The 22,691-nt window shown below is 32.1% G+C and overlaps 3 protein-coding genes across 3 annotated transcripts; 1 reads left to right on the top strand and 2 right to left on the bottom strand.

Moving 5' to 3' along the window:
• Positions 1-1,300: 1,300 nt before the first annotated feature.
• On the bottom strand, positions 1,301-8,975 carry LOC113392536 (MFS-type transporter SLC18B1-like). Its single transcript, XM_026629024.2, has 12 exons — positions 8,611-8,975; positions 6,993-7,233; positions 6,387-6,460; positions 5,649-5,865; positions 5,195-5,285; positions 4,880-5,114; positions 4,657-4,755; positions 4,493-4,588; positions 4,236-4,407; positions 3,900-4,095; positions 3,260-3,816; positions 1,301-1,541 (listed from the first exon to the last, which is right to left on the bottom strand). The coding sequence occupies exons 1-12, from the start codon at positions 8,901-8,903 to the stop codon at positions 1,461-1,463; spliced, it is 2,352 nt and encodes a 783-aa protein (XP_026484809.1). The 5' UTR covers positions 8,904-8,975; the 3' UTR covers positions 1,301-1,460.
• Positions 8,976-13,011: 4,036 nt separating this feature from the next.
• LOC113392317 (eukaryotic translation initiation factor 2A) lies at positions 13,012-20,544 on the bottom strand. The gene is made up of 12 exons (XM_026628685.2): positions 20,386-20,544; positions 20,168-20,309; positions 19,814-19,949; positions 19,632-19,711; positions 18,966-19,144; positions 18,631-18,779; positions 17,078-17,162; positions 16,430-16,603; positions 15,961-16,138; positions 15,250-15,503; positions 14,548-14,747; positions 13,012-13,476 (listed from the first exon to the last, which is right to left on the bottom strand). Exons 1-12 carry the CDS (start codon positions 20,408-20,410, stop codon positions 13,351-13,353), a joined length of 1,728 nt encoding a protein of 575 aa, XP_026484470.2. The 5' UTR covers positions 20,411-20,544; the 3' UTR covers positions 13,012-13,350.
• A 786-nt stretch (positions 20,545-21,330) lies between these two features.
• Positions 21,331-22,324, top strand: LOC113392319 (armadillo repeat-containing protein 7). Its single transcript, XM_026628686.2, has 3 exons — positions 21,331-21,572; positions 21,686-21,856; positions 21,944-22,324. Exons 1-3 carry the CDS (start codon positions 21,464-21,466, stop codon positions 22,192-22,194), a joined length of 531 nt encoding a protein of 176 aa, XP_026484471.2. The 5' UTR covers positions 21,331-21,463; the 3' UTR covers positions 22,195-22,324.
• The last annotated feature ends 367 nt before the right edge of the window (positions 22,325-22,691 follow it).

The raw sequence follows: 22,691 nt of genomic DNA, 5'->3' as shown, positions 1-22,691 counted from the left end.
CAAATAATTATATGTTGTATGATATGAGTTTTAATTTGATTACCCGATAAGTTTTGCTTTAAATATAAAAAAATATATGTAATGTTAATAATTACAAGGTTACTATTGCGAACTATGATTTTAAATTTGATTTATATACACCGTCGAATTCGCGACACCTTTTATAGGATTTTCTTTCACCCTTCGTAGTCCTTACCAGGATATCATAGAAATGAAGAGATATTTCGTAGCTAGAAAGGGATAGATAGCTGTATCGATTTCCTTTTAATACAAAGAGGGCCGTCCCACTTACGAGTTTCCCCACCGCCACGCCCTACTCACCCTCAAAAATCACCCCTTCAATACAGAATGTAGTTGTATGTGTCGGGAGTATGACGACAATGTTTTAAATATAATGCTTGTAATATTTTCATTTTATACAAATTCAGATTAAGCATATTGATTATTTTGAGCTTTATAATAAATAATTATTTATAATGACTTTAGAAACTAGCCGAAGCTTTAAAAATAAAATTTATAAAAAGTTCAGACTGTAATTTATTAAAATACCATAAAAACAATTATCCTATATTGTTAGAATCAATGATTAACTTATTTTTTTAATTAAATCATATTTACAAATATATAAAATACAATAATATTTTTTCAAATTATTTTTTGTTAATTGAAACTTAATATTTACAGACTTTTCGACATGACAGTAGCGATATTTAATTTAATATATTTAGAAACATGGCTAATATAAACATAAAGTCTCGCCACAAATAAAAATGGGTGTTACTGTTTATTAAAAAATAGAAGATCCTTAATAAATTTTACAATTATTATAAAATACTATAATACTATTTTCACTTAAGTTACCTCCTTTACCACTCAGCCTTTATGTTTTCCTGGTGTCCATGTTTTCAATAGGTCGTAGCCTCGTAGCAAACACTCTACGTAGCCTCTTTATTCGCTGAAGGAAAATAACCAGTTTTCATGTCAAACGCGTCATCAATTTTCCCCATAGTGACTGGACAGTGGTCAAAAAGCCTTCAGGAATCAAGAAAACGTCAAGAAATCGTCAACAGAGGTCGAATACACTAGGGTAGCATCATTTACGTGGCAGTCTCTCTTTCAGTTATAACTTGGGAAAATAACGCACACATTGGTATACAAGGAAAAGGGGCGCAGTAAACTTTGAACTTTACTTTTCATCCCTTTGTGTAACTTCTAAAACCCTAGTACGCTACGTGCGATTTGGAAAATATTTTTGCTATTCGAATACGCTAGGGTACGTATTCATAAAAAAAATACTTCATTTAAAATTTAAAGTTATTTTTATTATTAATTTATAAATCAGTATTTAAAATTACAATTAATGAGTTAAATTAACTTATAAAACACTTATGAACTAAAAATATTCGGTTTCTGGTTTTCAAATACTTGTTTTCAAATATTTCAAAAAGTTATTTATTAATTTATACTTCACAGGCTCCTGTCGAAGAAAGAGTAACAGTTCCTCTTACATATGTAACTTCGTCTCTGCAGTCACAACCATCCTAAAAGCATGACAATAATTATTATGTGATTTTATTCAAACTCTTACAAGCACTTCTGAATCATTTTACAAGATTATATTAAATAGAGCTACCATCGGTTACATAATGTTTTCTTATTAATAATGAGCATGATGTAGATCCTGGTCACCCACAAAAACCGGGCGCAACCTAACATAAAAACAGTCTAAGTGCAATAACTAAAGCTGTCTCTGACTTAGGGTTGTACTACACCAATAATTATTCTACTAACAAATTTTTGCAATGCAATCGAATCAAAACATCGTTGCCGTTTAGCCGTTTTCCTATTGTATAAACCCAACGGTTAATCCTGTTACGGTTGGTAAAATTGGATGGAAACGTATTGTAATGGTTATAAATTTGTAGTATTGGTTTCTAGTTAAAAAAAAATTGTAAGGAATAGTCGTTGTCGGTACAAAAGTACATAGGCAAAAATTAAAATTGCAAATGTCTCACAAGAAGTCTTATTGTCGTATTATTTATTTATGAATGGTTTCAAAGTAACCTTTCGTACTTATATACATTGATTAATTTGCACGGAAGCGGCAGAAAATTTAGGAGAAAGATTATACTGTAGGTTGACAGTCCAATTCCTGTCAAAAATATGAGATTTTTTATAGGCAAAGTTTTAACTTGATTTAAATATTAAAATAAGATTTAAAAATGGAACGCAAAGATTTGTATGCTTTGCCTATAAATATCTAAAATATGTAACAGCAGTAACATTTGATGAATAAATGAAGAATATTATGTTATAGAAACATTCCATTGCCGAAGGTTCGATAATACGAATAACAGTAAGCGATAGTCAGTCAGTCACTAATACCTGTTGATCTCTGGGTACTTTTGGATGTGTTTTCACATTATACACAAGCTAATGTTCCACGTGTTGCAAAACCTTTTTTATAATTTTATAAAAAAACTCATCCGATATTATTTACTCGCTACCTTTAGTAGCGCTATGCCAAAACCTTCATGCAAGTGCCAACTACAATGGTACATACGTACTTTGATAATTTGTGGAGTACAGGTAACAAGAAAAAATATTGGAATACAATATTGCCGGTCATTGTAAATAAAATCAGCATGATAATAAAATGTGGGTAAGGAACGTGAGGTTGATACCTGAAATTTTGGTGGCTTCCGACACGCACTTTATGTAAGGCATATGGACAATACTTTCATAGCCAACACAGGTTATTCGCTATTATATTTTTTATCGTAACAAGAGTAGAGGTAGAGGAGTAACAACCGTAAAACTTCAGCACGACATACATAACCGATTTTTGTTAATAATATGATGCCATTATTTGGATAATATACTAGTATAATTGCTTAAAGCAGTTTTCGTACGTACATATATGTGGAAATGAAAAGTGAAACAATTTTCGAATAAATCAAAACAGACCATTTTAAGATATTGTTATTTTATAAAATAATTCTTGAGAATCTAAAATACAGTTAACATCTAAGGTTGCTTTCTATTCTTCGAATTTCGCTAAATATGCTTTATCTTTTTTTAACATTTATAGGACATAATAATGGTTTGTTACTATTGATTCAGAATCAATAATTAAATGCAATCTGAGTTTTTTTGTTTTGTTGTTAATGAGAACTCTACAAAGGACCAAAAGCATTTTTTCGAATTTTCAGGGTGTATGTGTAATTGTGTATATATGTATTATTATTCGTATACTTACAAAAATATCTTCAAGTGTAGTACACTCAGGACTCTGTTCATAAAAATGTACTTTTTGGAGATTATTTTCTAAGATCTCGTCTGAAGGTCGTTTGTCTTCTTCAAACGTCACCAGTTTCGCAACGAGACCTTTATTATTTCTTTTAATTATAATATTTTCTTTCTTCATCTTCATTATGGCTGAACCAAAAATAGTTTTATCTAAATACGAACAATAACTATTTTCACCGTTTTGAGGTGGACCGTTTTCGATGACATTGTTGTTCACATTTAATTCTGCTTCGCCCTCATTTCTGTCAGTTGCATTTGAATGTTGAGGACAGTCAGTTTCATCACAATTTTCGAGGTAATTTTGGTATAATTCTTCATTACTACTTACGATATTAGCTCTAGTTTTCTTTGCCTTAGCTTTTCTTATTCTTACATAAATATCTGTCATATATTGGAATTTTAAAAAGTACGCAATTATATCGGCTATGCTGGCTGATCCACTTTTTTTACTTTTGTTATGCATGAAGCAAACTTGCTTCGATGATGAAGATTGAAACACGTAGTAAGCTACAATAAAAATACTTATATGTAATTGACATCAAATATATCAATCTGATAATATGGATAGCTATTGTAAAGTAATATAATACCAGTCCTGGAGGAACATGAGCATGGTGGAATGAGCGGTGAGCTCCCTGCAAATCGGCTTTCTGGTGCACTTTGTGTTCGACAGAACTGATTGCTATTCCAAGTTGTATCGGTGTATGGAATTGAGTTTGAATCTGATTCTGCATCTATCCATTTTGAAGATTCCCGCAAAGAGAAAAATGTAAGCGTCACAAAAGCCTAAAAATAGGTATAAAAGATTAATATTAAACTTTAAAAACGATACGCATTAAAAGAGTAATGCCCAGTGAAATACTTATATAAGGATCTTACTTTGATAATAAAAATATAAATAAATTTTAAAATGTATTAAATATTACCATAGTAAAGCAGGCAGCGGCACAAAGAGTGGCACAGAGTGGAAAGCCATACTGTTGTGCTAGCGCTCCGCCTAGTGCCGGACCTAAGACTTCTCCCAAGGAATAACAACATGACCATACGCCTGCCACTGCACTATACGTTGCAAGTGCTTCAGGACAACCACCTTCATATCTATAAATTGAAACATAACAATTAATAACGCGTATCCATGAATATTAAATACGCAGATTTTTGAGATATGCTTATGCTTACTAACATAGAACTGGTTAATACGCCTTGAAAAGTTGGTAGCAAAGTTAATGCTACTGACATTCCCAGTATAGACAGGGCAACCAGATCCAACCATAAATCCCTGTAAAAAACAAAACGTTAACAAACATTTTTTTAGTTACAGTCTTATATTTATGCGGTGATACTGACTGTGGGAGTCCGGGTATGAATGGGCATGGCCCGAGAAGTAATAAGCCGATTGAAGAAAGAATTAAACCCCACACCATCATACACCAATGACTGTGAACCCTGGAAAATATAATGAATTGTTAAAAATATATCATTAACAAAATTCATAATTGTCATGTGAATAAGAGATTATATTTTTATTTTATAAAATAAATAAATGGGCGTAAACTGCGATTGAGCTTACCGATCGGCGACCCATCCCCAAATTGGACTAAATATTCCATACAAACTGGAAAACAAGAGAAATATAAGTCCTATTTGTTTTGTCGATAGTCCAAATTGTCGCAAATGAGGCTCAAGGGTCGGATCGAGGAAGGCCCACGTGTTTGAGACGATGACTATCACCAAACCAGTGATGATTATTGACGGAATCTTGAACAATCGGAGAATCGAGGCCGTTTTCGAACCAGACACGTATTCTGAAATATTATATTACATATCTTTAGACTATTTCGATGTTACTTTATATTTGAAATCAAATTGTATGCGGTTTACGTACCGTCACAGTCAGTGAGTAAAAAGAAATTTATGGGTACAGTTAAAACCATCACAATTCCTAAACTGTAAAATGGTAAACCAAATCCTCCGATCTATCTGAAACATTATTATTTTAAACATTTTTCGGAGCTGTAAAGAAAAAATTTAATACATAAATAGCTTTAGTTAAGTAAATCAAAATATTTTGTTAGTTTGCTCTAAATTAACCTACACACTAACCAACACATCTATATAAGATTATATTCCAATAGCCTGTACGAGTATGTAGGTATAATTGAAACACATCAAGGGAAATAATTTATTTCCACCTCTCAATAAAATGTTGACAATTAGAAAAAATAAAGAAGATTTATTTATTTAATACTTTACTTGTCTATACCTGAATGACTATTTTAAAAATACAAAGACCTAAAAAATAAAAAAGCGGACGGCACAGAATTTAGCCAAATCCATACCGAATACAATAAGCCTCCTATCGCCGGTCCAACGGACATACCCAGGCCGACAAATGTCTCCAATATGCCAAGAACTGATCCAATATTATCTGGGAAGGCATTCACCACGAACACGTAGCTGGCGGTCGAATATGCACTAGCGCCTAGAGCTTCCATGCCTCGCACCATAAAGCAGAGTACGGTGAATGTCGTGGTGTCTTCTATTAATACTAAAGTTCTGAAAATAAATATTTACATACTATATCATTGCAGACCAGTGAGGACTCAGTGAGGACACCCGAATTTTACCGTAGATAGGTTGAATCTAGGCTGGAACTCAATTTTCATGTACTTAAATTATGTTAAAATTTCATTTCGTGTTCGGCGGTGAACTGGACTGGACACTTGACAGCATACCTTAACCCAGCAGAGGGTTTAACTGGGCTGTTACTTTTTTATATTATGCTTTAGTAAACAGGTCTACTCATTCGTAGTGTTATCGTGCTAGAATATGCCTCAAGCTTGTACCCGATAGCGATAGTGAAGTTTATTTAAAAATGTTAAGATTGCGTAAAAAATATAAAATATCTAAATAACATTTGTAGGGATGATACTGCAGTTTTACACAAATGTAAAAATTTTGAATTCACAAGTAGGTATAATAATTACAGTTAGTTTTGGATTTTTGTTATAATTTGTACACTGAATTTGTTACTTGTAAAATTTATCAATAAATAAATGTATAGATAAGGGACTTACCCAAATAGAACATTACACGATCCGGCGATAAACATACCGGCGGTGAACATGAACTTAGCTCCTATTTTCGGTAACTGTAAATACGTTTATTTACAAATATTTATTTACAAATGAATTAAAGACAAATAGAATTTATCTTTAATTCATTCAATTTTTAAATAATGTGAATAAAATAAGTTTTGCTTTTTAATATTTGTTAACAGGGAAATCATTTCTTGATTTAGTTAATGTATAGGTAGGTACGAGTAATTTGATATGGTACACTTACAATTACGCAGAAATACTTGATATCAAACAAATATAAGGTTACATTCAATAACAATTAAAAATTACATATAATTACATATATTACATATAGAAAGAACAATTTATAAATTTAATTTCCCGTTATAAATGGGTGGACAAGAGCAGATACACTTTCACCCTTATGATTTAAGATTATTTTATAAATAGACAATGATTGAGTATTTCAAGACGGACATTAAGTGTTTAAATTTTCTTTGTAATAGCGGTAGAAATGAATTATTAAAAGTTTGAACGTAGACGTTCACGTAGAATCAAAAAGAAAGTTTTTTAGATGTTTAATGTGTTCAAATACAAACTTACATATTTACCAAAAAAGGGCGAAGTGAGAAACATAACGACGGCGTAGAAACTGAAGACTATACCGCACATCGTCTCTGATAACCCTTTATCGGTGGCTTCTCTGGGGAAAAATGGCGCCATGATGCTCATTGAGCAGAAACTCATGAAGTCTACGAGTGCAAGTGAAGCCAGCGTGAGTCGTTGGCGACGGGAGAGGTGTCGCACGGCTCCTGGGCGCAACTTGGCTTGAGTGCGTACTAATCTAAAATATTATTCAGCAGAATTATACACGTCCATTTATAAAATATATTAATACTTACATCGGATATAATTAGGTACATTCAAATATGATTATAGTCAGAGTACGCTTATTGCTAATGTAGGTCAGTAAAATTTTATCAAGCAACAAAAAAATTAATAACAATTAAATAATCAACATCGAAATACGTATTCTTTATTTATCGTTTTTTATAAGAAAGTTATAAGAAAGTTCTAAAGGTAGGCGGACGGGAAATTGACCACCTGATGGTAAGTGGTTACAACTGTCCATAGACATTGGCGCTGGAAAAATATTTATCACTCCTTTCATGGCCAATGCACCACCGACCTTAGAAGCTAAGATGTTATGTCCGTTGTACCTCATTCACCCTTCGATTCGGAACACAACAATACTAAATATTGCCATTTGGTGGCAGATTATCTAAGAAGTGAGTGGTACCACTATCAACGAATGAAACCCGACGAAAAACTTGAACACTATGTTAAACAGATAATGTGGTAACATAAATTTATCCTGCATGAAAATCAACGAATACTACTTTAGTTATATATATAGGATTTTAAAGAGTAATAAGCGTTTTTTATCAATGTTTTAACATGAAATTTGAATTTATTGATAGGCTGAGATGCCAATAACTAACAGCAGAGATGATTTGATAGTTCAGTGTTATGATAATGATGTATCTCTTTTTAGGTCACGGGAACCGTTCTCAACTGAGATTATACTCATCGGCGCAGAAGATATTATAGTGCAGAAGTGTGTGCAAAACACAGGTGCACTCTCTATTCTTCGCTTTTATAATCCTATGAAACTCGTCACGACCAAAGAGAGGCGCACGAATAACGATTTTATATTATTTCCGAGAAACAAAATTCCAGGCTGCTACTGAGAATTTCTTGTCAGAAAACCCAATATTTTTTCACTGTTCTAACCCGGGATTTGAACACAGAGCCTCGAGATCGGCTATCGGCAAGTCTATTAAACTAGCCACTATACCAACGAGGAACTTTATAAAACAAATGAACCGTACACAATATCTTCTTGCTTTTCAAAATTCCAATTTATATTGCTTCATAAAAGAAATAGTTAAATGTACGAGTAGTGTATCTTATCTTTTATCAATTACAAATTGATAAAATCCCAGTTAATAGTAGTTATTACTCGATTCAACATCTAATTAATCATCTCGTAGTACCTATTCAATACCATCTGTTACAATGCGTATTTTATTTATTGCTTAATAGGTATGTATTTAATAAAATTAAAAAGAAAAAATATTATTGTTCTTATTATTACATTATTAAAAAATATATATTTAATAATTTGGTTAAATATAACAATTTATGTGGGTTTTAGTACCTTTCTCTTAATATTCTGATTTCAGAAGGCTGGCCATCATCATGTGGCGGGCCGCCTGACCATGAATGTGTTCTTCTTAACCTTCCAGAATCTGGTAGCGAACAGCGGCCTCCCCACGTGGCAGCTAATTCTTCTGTGTGAGTCGATGTTTTCATCATTTTACTATCAAAAACTATAGTTTCGGAAGAAGAAGCCATCACTTTATTACAATTTCCTACAGTTTTATTGCGTATATCATCCGAATTGTCTATTAAATTCGCACTTTCCTCTGTATCTTCACTGTCTCTTTCCATTTTACAACAACGATTCTAAAGCCCTAAAAGATCATAAACTAATTATCTTAATGTGTCAATACGCGCGGCCGCGAACCGAGTGACGACTGAAACGATTGTGCATCTACCTCGTATATCAATTATATATTATCTTATCTATTGTAAATAAAAACTTCCGAAGGGACCGTGCTACATGTATATTTTAAGGTCATTACCTCTTTAAACACACTGTAGGGCCTAGTTATTTCATAATTTACAACATATTTTGCATGAATAACTGACTATTTTTATTAAAACCAAACAAAAGACTGAAGTATATCGTACGACTAATATTCAAAAAATAATCATTAGATAACCAGAGAAACATATCCCTAAGCCAACACTCCTATCATATGTGAATACAATAATTAAGAATTATGTAATTAGTAAAAATTGTAATAAACCAAGAGGCTTAACTCACAAAAACATGATTACTTCCTCAAGTATTTGTCTGCAAACGACACAATAATAAAATTTGCAAAACTATACTTATAACGATATCAAATAGAGTAGGCCTTAAATAATTATTTCTTCTCTATTTCTTATTGAAAATCGTAATCTGTGTTTATCAAGACTTGCATTTTATTTATATCGGTTATTTGTATATTTCAAAACTGGCCACCTAGCCAATATTTTTTGTTACAAAGTTGTTGTTATTTTTATAAAATATCAATTGATTTTTATTAACAATTACAATTGATAATTTAATGCATTATAATATATAGGTAAATACCAAATCGACTAAAATAGGTAGGGATAAAATTGTCTGTAGCAGCCCTAAGTTAGGAAGTTGGAAGTGTTATGTGCCTCGAAATAAAAGATTAACAGTATTCGATTATTGGTGTTAGTTGACCCACACACTTGTGCACCACATCTCACGCGCAGTTGACTAGTTATTAAAATTTCCCGCCGTTTGTTAACCTAAATGATTTTCTTTGCACGTAAGAAGCATCGAAATCTATGATTTATTACATCGGATAGGAATTATTGGATCAGAGTAATGTATGTGATGTCCAATATTTATTTATTTATTTATTTATTATTATTTATTAAAAAAAAATTTAAAGTCTATATAGAGTTAAATTTTTTATGGGAATGTGATTAAAATTGAACAGTTTATATAGTAAATAAATCATTATTTATAGTTATGTAAAAAAACCAACTTAGAATTCAAAAATTAAAAAACCTTTTGAAGTCAAAGAATTATGAAGGAAAAAAAAAGCTAAGGTTCAGAGATGATAATTGGAGAATAAACGACGGCGATGATGAGAAAGCAATCTTGTAACTCCTCCCGAAGAGACGGACAGTGTACCGCTAGTTTTTTTAATGGGTATTCTGGTGTACTATGGCGTGCTAGGCGTCCTAGGCATCGACGAGTTTTCCAGCGAGAAAAAAAAACTTCATAGTAAAAAAATCTTCATAGTATTGTGCCAATGTTTTAATAGGTATAGTCATATTTCATTTAGTTACTTATCTTATGGATAGTAAATATTGTAGCAGGAGTAGGAAGTAATTAGGGCACTTACGTAATTAAACAAATATTCATTGTTGGATTATTTAGTAGATGTTTTTTTTTGTGTGTACAATAATAAAAATAATTATTATTATCGCGTAAAGTATAATCTGCTTTTAACATACATAATCAGCCTGTAAATTTCCCACTGCTGGGCTAAGGCCTCCTCTCCCGTTGAGGAGAAGGTATGGAGCATATTCCACCACGCTGCTCCAATGCGGGTTGGTGGAATACACATGTGGCAGAATTTCGTTGAAATTAGACACATGTAGGTTTCCTCACGATGTTTTCCTTCACTGCCGAGCACGAGATGAATTATAAACACAAATTAAGCACATGAAAATTCAGTGGTGCCTGCCTGGGTTTGAACCCGAAATCATCGGTTAAGAGGCATAATCTGCTTTTAAATATCGTATTTTAGAAGTACCGCTTAACATAACTATTAATTACGATATTAAAATATAACAGATTTTAATTGTTTGTATTATTCATTACAACGCATAGTTTTATTGATAATATAAGCGATAAACAAATATCTCGTGCCAATAAATAATGAATAGTGGTCTCTTCCGAACCAAATTAAATATAAAAGACAGATGGATACCGCCAAAGCTTATAGTGAAGTAACAAAGCGATTACAAATCAACAGCAATTGCAAATTCCCAATAGTACCTTAGTGTGTCTTACAAGGAGAATGGCAGAACTCGCAAGTTATGGAACTTGGATACCAACCCCCGTAACTTACACCATGTTACCAAAAAATACACCTGGAACTCTTCCCTTTCGGTGGTCTGGAAAAGAGTTTATAAAACATCAGTTTCACGAGGCTACGTTTTAACAAAAAAAAAACATATACATCAAATGGTCGATATGCTTGTTTCGAACGATGTTTGTTTCCTTACACGTGGTCTAAAGTCAATATTAAATATGAATAATTACAGTCTGAACAAAAAAAAATTACAAAGAATCATGTTAAATGTAAATTGTAGGGAATCGAAAAATGATCAACTTCAGTAATTATGATTTTTCTCGAAAATCGAAAAATGGTGAAGTTATTAACAAAACACTAATAGGCAGTAGGACAACTATGTATTTGTTATACACCTAGTATTTTAGTATTTCTATGTAGGTATTATGAAGCTTGTTGAATATATTTCAGTAATCGAATATTATTAAGTACAGACGACTACAAAATTTGTGTCATATATTTTGAAAATTTAAATTTGGGGTCAATAAATAATAAAAACAATATTTTTTTAAAGTTTTATTTAGGCAATATAATTTTCACTTTCACTTAAATAGTCTTATAACATTTCTATACCATATATTTAATATATATAAAAGTTTCCAACGAATACTAAACAAAAAAGTATTCGACGAGATAAAGTTAAGCTTCAAATCATTGATTTTTTTTATTGAGACATGCAAAGGCTGCAAAACTTTCAAACGTCAAATTTTATTATAAATTTCTTCCTTGTAAACGTTGTCTATCAGTCGTTTAGTTAAACAATTATTTTATTTCAAATAGGTAGGCAGACTGGTAAATGGGTCACCAGCGCCCATCGATCTTGGGAACGAAGATGTTAAATCTTTTGTGCATGTAATTACACTGGCTCACCCTTCAAACCGGAACACAACAATACTAAGTATTGCTGTTTGGCAGTAAAATATGTGAGGTGGGGTTATTTAAACTCAGATTTTTCTCTTTGTTTTGATATTCGAAAGAAGATGTCACAGAACTTGGTAGTGGTAGGGCTCGGTACAAGCCCGTCTAGGCATCCCTAAAGTATTGGTGATATGAAGAATGATTAATAATTTTTGCCGCACCAATGTCTTTTATCAGTGGTGACCACTTACCATCAAGTGCCTATTTGCCAGTCCACCTACCTATGACAAAAACAGCATTGTTTAACTAATCACCAACCAAACAATATATTATACGAAAGTAAAGCAGTCAACGTCGAATTTTAAACACAAACCAAAACGAAAAAATATTAAAAAATGTTTCAAATATAAATGCAAACTCATTAACAATAATAAAAAAATAAGAATTAATTAATAAAAACTTTTAGTTTATGATGAACACGTAAATATTAAGCAAATATCGAGTATTCCAATCCAAGCAAGCACTACACAATAATGTGTCAGCAAGTAGTGGAAGTTTACGAATTAATTCATGCTCGTCGTTGATCAAGAACCCAGCTCTATACTACATGAGTAAATTTATAATTTTTTTTTAATAACGATAATAAATATCAATCAAAGGTCTTCAAACATATTATAAGCTTCCACTTATTTTGTAAGGTCATACCTAGCAAACTCATACGACGAAATCTGAATTGGACTTTGAAGATCGTCGCTCTAAATAAAATAAATGCCTTATTTATAATTCGAACTAAAATTTATCACACGATTCAAATTAAAAAAAAATCCAATTTACAAAAACGTAATAGTTGCTTGCTAGTAATAACGGGGACATTTTTCTTTTTTTTTTCTGAAAAAACAACTTAATCAATATAAATAAGACTTATTCCAGAAGATTCGCGTTTCGGGGGTTTTAGTATATAATTTTAATATGTCTTTTACATAAATTTTGAGTATTTAATCTTCTGTACGTGTATGTCATCCTGATTGAACTGTTCGGGCTGTTTCCCTCAGATCTCATGATGATTTAGATTGGACCCAGTGAGTGCAGCTGCGATCAGGAAGTAAACAACATTTTTATTTCACCCGGACGAAGTCGGGACGGGAAGCTAGTTATTATATAATTAAAGTGACGACCGTGATTTTCATATTCTTGTTTTAAATAAATTCAATGAATAGTGCTCAGTGGTGATACATAAAAAAAGCGTTAGAACAAGTGACATTAAAACAATCTGTCATTTACATAGTTTACAAGATATTAACATTCATAGATCATAATCTGAGTTGATTCAGCTCCTGCAGCAAGGCCGGTTCGTTGTCGATCTTCGCGAGCTGGTTGATTTCCAGCGGCTTGCCGGCCGCCTTCTGCTGTTTCAGTTTTTCAATGTCGCTCAGTTTCTGGAAATTAATCAAAACGGTATTATTTAAAAATTATGTGGAAATCTAGATGTATTTTTCGAGTGGTGTGGTAGTGGCGGCACGAAATATTTTTCTAGTAATAAATATTATTATAAAAGAAAAACGGAGTTTGTTTATTTCGCTCTCAAGTCTTAAGTATTCAAACGATTATCACGAAATTTTGCATACATATTGTCAGAGCTACAGAAAAAGACTCCTAACACGTGCTCCACAAACAAAACACATGTATTACAGTATGATATATATCAAGGAAACCAAAAAAAAGTCAATAGTAGCAAAATAAATAAATAAATAAATAAATATTGGACAACATCACATACATTACTCTGATCCCAATGTAAGTAGCTAAAGCACTTGTGTTATGGACATCAGAAGTAACGACGGTACCACAAATACCCAGACCCAAGACAACATAGAAAACTAATGAAGTTTTTCTACATCGACTCGGCCGGGAATCGAACCCGGGACCTCGGAGTGGCGTACCCATGAAAACCGGTGTACACACTACTCGACCACGGAGGAGCAAAAGATTAATACATTACTATTCTGTTAATTAATGTTACTATTTTCAAAGATTAAAACTCAATTAATCAATCAAAATATACTTTATTAAAATAGGCTTTTACAAGTACTTTTGAATCATAATTTTACACAACTATGGGAGTTACTGCGGGTTCGGACATAGATTACATCGAGAAGAACCAGTAAGAAACTCAGTGGTTTCTCTGTTTCAATATTTGAAATACAATTATATATACTGCTTGAAAGCCAACAAGTATTAGCTTCACGCTTTTTTATCATCTATGTGTTTCATAATAAGCCTTAATTAATCATGTTTTTCTAACAAATTATTTGAATTTATGAATAGGCAAAGTTAAAAATATCTGCGGAACTTTGTTTAAGAAACGGATACCTTGCCCCAAGAGGGATTTATTGACTTTGCGGAGTGACATAAAATGCTTATCACTGATTCTATCAAAGTGATCAATGTAACTGTGAATATACAACTAAATAAATCGATCATATTATAATACGATATTTTATACAAACCTTATTAATATTCTTAATCTTTTTGTCCTTGTCGGGGTCTCCGGTGGACACGAAGGGTGCGCGCGCGGCGGCTCCGGGAGCGGCGGGGGCCGCGGCGGGGGGCGCAGAGGGGGACGCGTCCCCCGCGCGCTCCTCCGCCTTGCGCGCCTTGCGGGCTTCACGCTTCTCCTTTTGCTTGATTGCTTGCTTTGATGGTGTTGCTTTAATAATACCATAATGATTACAGCAAAATAATGTAATGAGTTTGTATTCATAGAGTAGAAACAACAACTGATACACGAATCCTGCATATAACACAAAATCAAAACTTAAACTTACTATATTATATTAATAATGGAATAAACTATTATACTACTTAATTACTTTTACGTGTTAAAAATACTTTTATCATGGAAATAGTTAAAACATTTGGTAGTAAGGCTTTGTGCAATCCACCCAATAATCAGATATTCTAGTGTTCAAAGAGCAATATTTAGTACTTTTGTGTTCCAGTTTGAAGGGTGAGTGAGCCAGTGTAACTACAGGAACAAGGGACATAACATCTTAGCTGTCAAGGTTGGTAGCACATTACCACATAGGAATATTGAATATTTCCGATAGCACTATTGTCTTTATGCATCGTATTCGTTGTGCGGTGGCGACCACTTATCAACAGGAGGCCCACTTGCTCGTCCGGCCTATAGTATGGAAAAAAAAACCTACCATCAACACTCTGACCAGGTTTGTGAGGTTTCTCATGTTCATGCAACACAAACGTCGAAGGCCTGTTCCTCGCTCCAGGGGGCCTGTACGCCGCGGTCGACTTCGCAGTTGCTTGTTCTATACTCTTTGGAGCTGTTTTTGACAACTCGCTTTTTGGATAACTACCAGGTTGCCAACTTATAGACAATAAGTTTTCTTTTTCGGCACAAGTACGTTTGTGCATAAGTGCGCCAGAGTAATGCCAAATTTTATACCTGTTATGATAAAAATAACAAAACTTTTTAATATACTTTTAAACGCACAAACATAAAGAAAAATTTCACTGTAAAAACCAATACAACAAACACTACAGTTATAAGTGAAAGAGATTTATGTTAAAGCGAGAAGTTATGCTAAATTGTCAAAATTGTAAAATTTATTGATTAATGAAGTTGTTCTATTGGAGTTTTCGAATAAATTTTGCTTGATCAAAATAATACAGTTTAAATAAATCATTTTACTACACAACTAAATAACAAAAACTTAATTTTGATCCGTGATGTATTGTAAACAATTTCTACAATCTTTTATTCAAAAGGTAATTTGCTGTATACATCGTACTGTATTTTAAGCCAGTTCCACCTAACTGAGATGAAATTTAGGATAGCTCGTTTATAAAACTCTTAATTTTTAATTGATAGTATACACAATCGGTTTAACGTTAATGATTACCCATTTCCAACAGTAAGCCTGGGATATGTGGTGGCCGTGATGAACGCTTCGCCCCGCGGGTCCCACTGCAAGCTCGTGGTGTCGGGAGCCGTGCACTCGCCGACCTTCTTGTACCCTCGCACGTCCCACACTGATATGTGGCCTGTCGCGATGTTGCCGAAGCCACCCAATAGCACCCGTGCAATGAGGTTAAGGTTATATATTATAATTATGTTGATGACGTACTCATTGGCTGATGTTACAGACTGGCTGATTTTGGTCACGGCGGCCCTTATCAACAGGGAATAGCCAACTGGCAGGAGATACAGTGCTCAAACGTGAGCGCGAATACATGTACATTCTCTATTCTCTCTTATAATGCTAATGGGACGTTAATATGACACGATCGGAGAGACTGAACTAAATTTTTTGCCATCTTCAAATTTCATTATTTTTTTTCTTTAAAAAATTAAATTTATTAAAAGGATATAATTCCCCTCGGGTGGGAAGTAAATTGCATTCCAAGCGCCTGTTCCGAACTCGAAGAGCGGATCGCACTTGGCGTTGAAAAGAGTAGCCTTAGCCGGCGCGTGTCCATACACCGCGACCCATTCGTTCCAATTACCAGGATTCCAGGATATAGCGTGGATGGGACCTTCTTTACCTAGAATGTACAATAATATAATGTTCCACTGCTTGGCTGAAACCTCCTTTTAGAAAAGACTTGTTAGCCAGTCATTCTCATTTCACACATTCTAACAATCCTAAGATAATTTTACAAGTAGAAATGTTCAAATAAATAAGGTACAAAAAACATTCTTTTTTTCATAATGATACTAATTACTTGCCCTTCACGGGCTTTATTGACTGGCCTATGGAGCTCATTCCACCAAACTCCAATGCGGATTAATGGACACCTGCATGTTTCCTTACAATGTTTTCCATGAAACTCTAACACGAAATAAATTATTAATACAAACACAAATTACACATTAAAAGTTATTTTCCGGGATTCAAACCCAGTATTCTTTAATTAAGAAACAACTAGACCATGACGGGTGTACGATATTCAAATTGATATTACACAATGGAAAAAAAAAACATTTATACAATCATAATAATAAAATTTTCTACTTACTGAAAACCATATTCCCAGCATTGCCCTTTACGTCTCCATATGATAAAGCCTGCTTTCCATAGTAAGAACTCCCTGTTTTGTCTACCTGAAAACGATAGAATGTAGTACAACTCAAAGTTACACTCAAAATCTTTTAATATAACATACATTTATGTTTTTCTACGATATGACTAATATTTTAATTTCTGACGATAGAATCAACACTATATGGGATGTTATAGAGTTTGTAGAAAAAAAGGAAATGGTAGTGTTTCCGAATTAAACATTGTTAATAAACATAAAAAAATATAATTATGCTTTGAATTAAATATAAGTGATACCTAATATAGTGTACCTAATGTAATGTAGTAACTTCGCAATTAAAATTATGATCAATTATACCTAAATGATAATTTCCAATTTTTCATTAATATAATTAAATTAATAATATTATGACATAGCTCTGTATATAGCTTTGATTTTTAACAAGTGTTTGGATACAGGTTCAGTTTGACTGAAACTTGCGGCCTCAGAAATTATAGTTTTATATATATATTTTAGTTTTTAAGCAAAATATTTGAAAAATTAATCTACTTCTCATCCATTATATAAATACTATTTTTCACAATGAGCAATACAATATGACTTGGTTTAACTAGAGTTGTCCTATAACCGTTGCTGTCATAACATGATATTCTGTAATTTATCTATTTTTCTGTAATATATGTAACCACTTTCTCTTTTATGTGACAGCTGTAATTACCATTTTAAAATGTTTTGAGCGCACAAAGACTCGTAACGAGTTTATTCATGCCTCCGACCGAGTTTCCGCTCTCACTTATTAACGTAGAAAGTATTTCATTTTGCTTGATAGCGTTCAACTGATATAAAAATAAAAAAATATTTAAATTTCTAATATTGTTCGATTTAACTTGGAAATTTATTTTTCGGATTTTCGATTATACAAAATACGCCCAGTTTTATTTGATCTGTATAATCTAGATTCTACGTTATATAATAATATTAAATAACAAAATGCGACTTACGTAGTAAACGACTTTAGAGAAGGTACATAAGAAATTTGAAATTTCCCGATTAGTATATTTTAGTTACTTTCACAGTACATTCCAAATCATTAGTAACTTTATAATGATAATATCTTTTAAAATTGATAATACGATATTTCCAACAACGAGGACAAAAGCAAAATTAACAACATTTGACAACGAATTGACGCGATACTATTGGTCGAGAGCTTGATAATCTATGATATTCGTTATGGATTTGAAGTGATTAGAAGTAAAATCAAAGTGGATATAAATATTTGTGTGGAATAGTGATGTATTACAAATAAAGATATATTAATCAACAATTATTAGTAGAGCTATTAGAAAATCGCGTGGAATACGTACATCTAAGGTTTGTTTATTTTTATTCCTTCTTCAATTGCAAAAAGACTATAGTGAATTGGCTGAATGTAGTGTAGCAAATTCCATTCAAATGTATAAACAGTTGAGCAATGAACTTAATATATTGTCCACTAAAAGCTATAGAAAACAACATAATTTACTAACATCTGTTTGAGTTAAAGCAAAAACATTAGTGCCTCGTCTGTTCCAGTGGAATGTTGCCTTATCCGCCTGGAATGATGATCGGCTAACAACAGCTTGGTCAAACTGGGGATACTTGAAAACGCGCCAGAAGGATGGCTGGCCTGATTTACCTGCAAATTTATGCTCAATCAATTTGTTTCCTCTGCAAGTTCACAGTGGCCTTTTCTTATTGCAAATATTTTTACAGGTGAATTCATTAATTTCTAAGTTACAAATATTGGAATCTCAAAGAAATAACACTATGTTCTAGTACTATTATACCAAAATATAGGTATAGGTATATTTATATAAGTTACCTAATGTAAATATTGAAAAATAATAGGTGGGAGCTGCACTTGGTGATATACTAAAAGATTGCAATTTCTCTGCTTGGATGTGGTGAGTGTAGTGATCAAGTTTTACATCTTCATATATTAGTACCCTATTGTTATTGAGTATCGCAAATAGTTTTTCATCTGATGACCATTTTGGTTCCCTGGGAAAAATAAATATGATTAGAATTAATACACAACTTTTTAAATACTTAATCAGCACTTAAGTATTTATCCTGATTGACTATCAATGCATAGCCATTGAATTCGGAACAATACTTTATTATAATATAATCATCCCCTAAGATAGTAAGAGAATTTTTATGAGGGCGATTAATTGTAACATTTTTGTAAAATATTCTTTTTAAATGTTCCAGACTAATTTTTATTATAATTGAAAGTACCCAGTGTCATCTTTTTGAATGACATAAACTACCTTAATACATTTTTTTTAATGTTTGAGTATTTTGGCTAAGGTCCATTACAAAAGTAAGTAAAAATATATCATAAATATTTAGTCAATTTATTTCTTTTATTTAATATTCTGAAGTAATGCTTATATAAGAACACTTCTGCACATATTGCTCAGAAATTTTATTATATTGCAGTGTGCAAAGCTCTATTTTTATTTAATTTTTGATAATTACTCACCAACCAGTCTGATTCTTTTGTACAAATGACTCTATCTTTTTTCCATTAGATGACTGAAATACATGAAGATTAGGTTTACCCTGTAAAATAAAAATAGGTTTAATTTAATACAAAAAAGATAATTTATCATTAATCTCATTTTAAGTTATACAAATATGATTTATTTTTATAATAATATTTACCTGAGGATTTTCTTTTGTCATAGCGTACATTTCCCATACAATAAAATAATTATCCAATGGTGAGAAAAACATCTCTTTGAAGTTTCCATCAATTGAAACAGCAACTGACCAGTCCGCACATTTTATTATCTCAGCCCTAAAGATATGATATTTGTTATTACTTCAACATCTGTGACTAATATTTCATTAAATTTTAAATATTTTATAAATATTGTAAATATAAGAAATTATCATAGTTTGTGGATGGTAACGTTCCTTCATGTTATTAAACAAAATTTTTATTTTTTTAAAAATTAATACAATTAAACAGAATAGAACTTTAGTGATATTGTTTAGGTGACTAATTAAACTTACTTCTTATCCGTGCGGAAAGCTAGGTAAGTTCCTTTTGGACTAAATACGATACTTCGAATATTTGTAGTAGTTTCATCTCTAACATTTACTTCCTCGTATGGTTCCCCAAATTTAATCCGGAACAAGTTCCGGTTAGTTAAGCCTGCAAGTTATATATATTCTTGTAACCAATAAAATTGTGTATATATAGATTTTATTAATAGTATATAATATATTACCGGCTATTGATGGTATGGTAGTCATTATTTAGGAACAAATATATCTGTCTTTTTGTTTACTGTATTTTACACATATCTTTAAAATTCACGTTATAATTACACGTCAAAAACACGCGTTAAAAATATGAACTATGAAGAAAGTTGTGTCAATTTGACATTCAGGTGACAACTGAAGACAGTTTGATTACCGATACACCTTCAAGTTCAGAAAAATTAAATTAAATCTGTTGGAAACTAAAGTTCGGCTAAACTCTTATTGCTGATTTTGAAACAAGATCTTAATAAGAAAAAAATATTACATGTACTATTTTATTTGTACATGAACTATGTACAAATAAAAACTAAAAATAGTTACTGTACAAATCATAGCCACGTGGAATGTTGGCAAAAATGCTAGCAGTATTTCTCTATCAAATCATAATTCCGATCCTCTGGACAAAAAATGAACCAGCCCTCCTCTCACCAGTGGGGACCATAAGGCAAGGTGTATTTCAACTGTAAATGGGATAAAGATATAATTTGGAATAAGAGAAGAATATTTTGATCGTTATTGTTTCTCTAATATGAGACTCTTGCTATCATCACGATTGATTACACGGAGCTCGCTAAGAGCAGGAACGATAGTGGCAAGAGTCTTTTTATTGTATCATCAAAACAATCGTGACAGAAAAATAATAAGTATTAATACTGTTCTTAACATAAAATATATAAAAGTATCTTCTAATATGACAATACTAATAATAATAATTAAGTACTTGCATTTCTAAAGTTTTAGAAGAAAATATATCGAAATTATTGATAATTTTTTTTCGTGTTCTAATTTTATATAAAGCTTTGCTAAAACCTGCATTTAATAGTTAAGAATAAAAATAGACTAGTGTCCACATAATTTTAAATTGCTAATATAGTCTATGGTTAAAATGGCGAAGGATTATGGATAAATTTTGACAAATTGTCAATTATTATTGTCCTGTCAAATAAAAGTCGATTTCCTAATTCCTTGTCTTAAGTCTACTTTATCGTTGTTTGAAACAAGCTAATTTGATTAACTTTATTTATTTTTTATTTAAATATATTCATGTTTAGCAGTCAAGCACAACTAAGAAAGCGAACTCCTGAAGATGGCACAGACCGCGAAAATTATTTATCGCTATTAGTTGATGAGTTCATCAACACAAATTCCTTTGGTATGGATATTTCTATTGTATTTATTGTGTCTGGCGAACGATTAATGAATTATTTCTCTAGTTAAACTCGGTCTGGCATATAGAACGTACTGATATTATTACATCATTTTCAGAGGCCAAATGTCAGGTGCTAGCGAATTTGGCCAATTTCGCATATGATCCAATAAATTATGTCTACATAAGAGATGTCGGAGTATTAGATATATTTATTTTTGTACTGAAGAATGAAAAAAATGTTAAACTTCTTCATTTTGCAGCATCCGGAATCTGTAACTTATGCATAGGTAATTTGAATTTATGGTAAAGAAAAAAAATACATCTTTGTTGCTAAGTTGCAAACATTTGTAGAATACACAATTCCCTGATTTCAGATCCAGTAAACGTTGAGTACCTTTTAAACCATGAAGCATTAAAACCAATAGCAGCACTGCTCAAGTCAAATCACTGTGAAACAGTAGCCGATGCTGTAGCAATTTGTATATATTTATTTAATAGCCATGCAAAGGCAACCCTAAATGTCACTGGACTCATTCAAGATATGGAACTCTTAAAGAATTCAGAAAATATAGTGGTTGCAAATTTAGCTACAGTATTTTTAGATGACATAAGCAAGAATAATTGACAAATTCTAAATGAATCTGTTCAATATTTAAAAAGTTAAAATAGTTATACAATTAACTATGATCAAGATGTTATCAAACCGGTTTCCATATATTGCTGTCAATAATAAAAATTATCAAAAGATATGTAAACTACACACATCTTCATTTAGTCGAGCATCATTTAAAGCTGGTGATAAAATAAGAATACAAAAGACACTAACTCAAAAGGACTTGGACACATTCTCAAATCTCACGAGTGATCATAATTATCTCCACAAAAATAATGGGAATAAGAGACCAATTGTTCATGGAGCCTTTTTAAACGGTCTTGTCGCAGGTTTGATCGGTACCCATTTACCTGGGCCGGGCACTGTTCTCGTATCGCAGACCATGAAATTCCCAAATAAATGTTTTGTTGGTGAAAAACTAACTATAAGTGTGGAACTTGTTGATGTAAGGAAAATTCTCAAAGTAAAATTTTTCTGTATTGTCGAGGAGGAGAAAAAGGTTGTGTTTG

Source organism: Vanessa tameamea, chromosome 5, assembly GCF_037043105.1.
Source record: "Vanessa tameamea isolate UH-Manoa-2023 chromosome 5, ilVanTame1 primary haplotype, whole genome shotgun sequence".
NCBI lineage: Eukaryota > Metazoa > Arthropoda > Insecta > Lepidoptera > Nymphalidae > Vanessa > Vanessa tameamea.
Note: the sequence above shows the minus strand (reverse complement) of the source record. Positions and strands in the feature narration are given on the sequence as shown.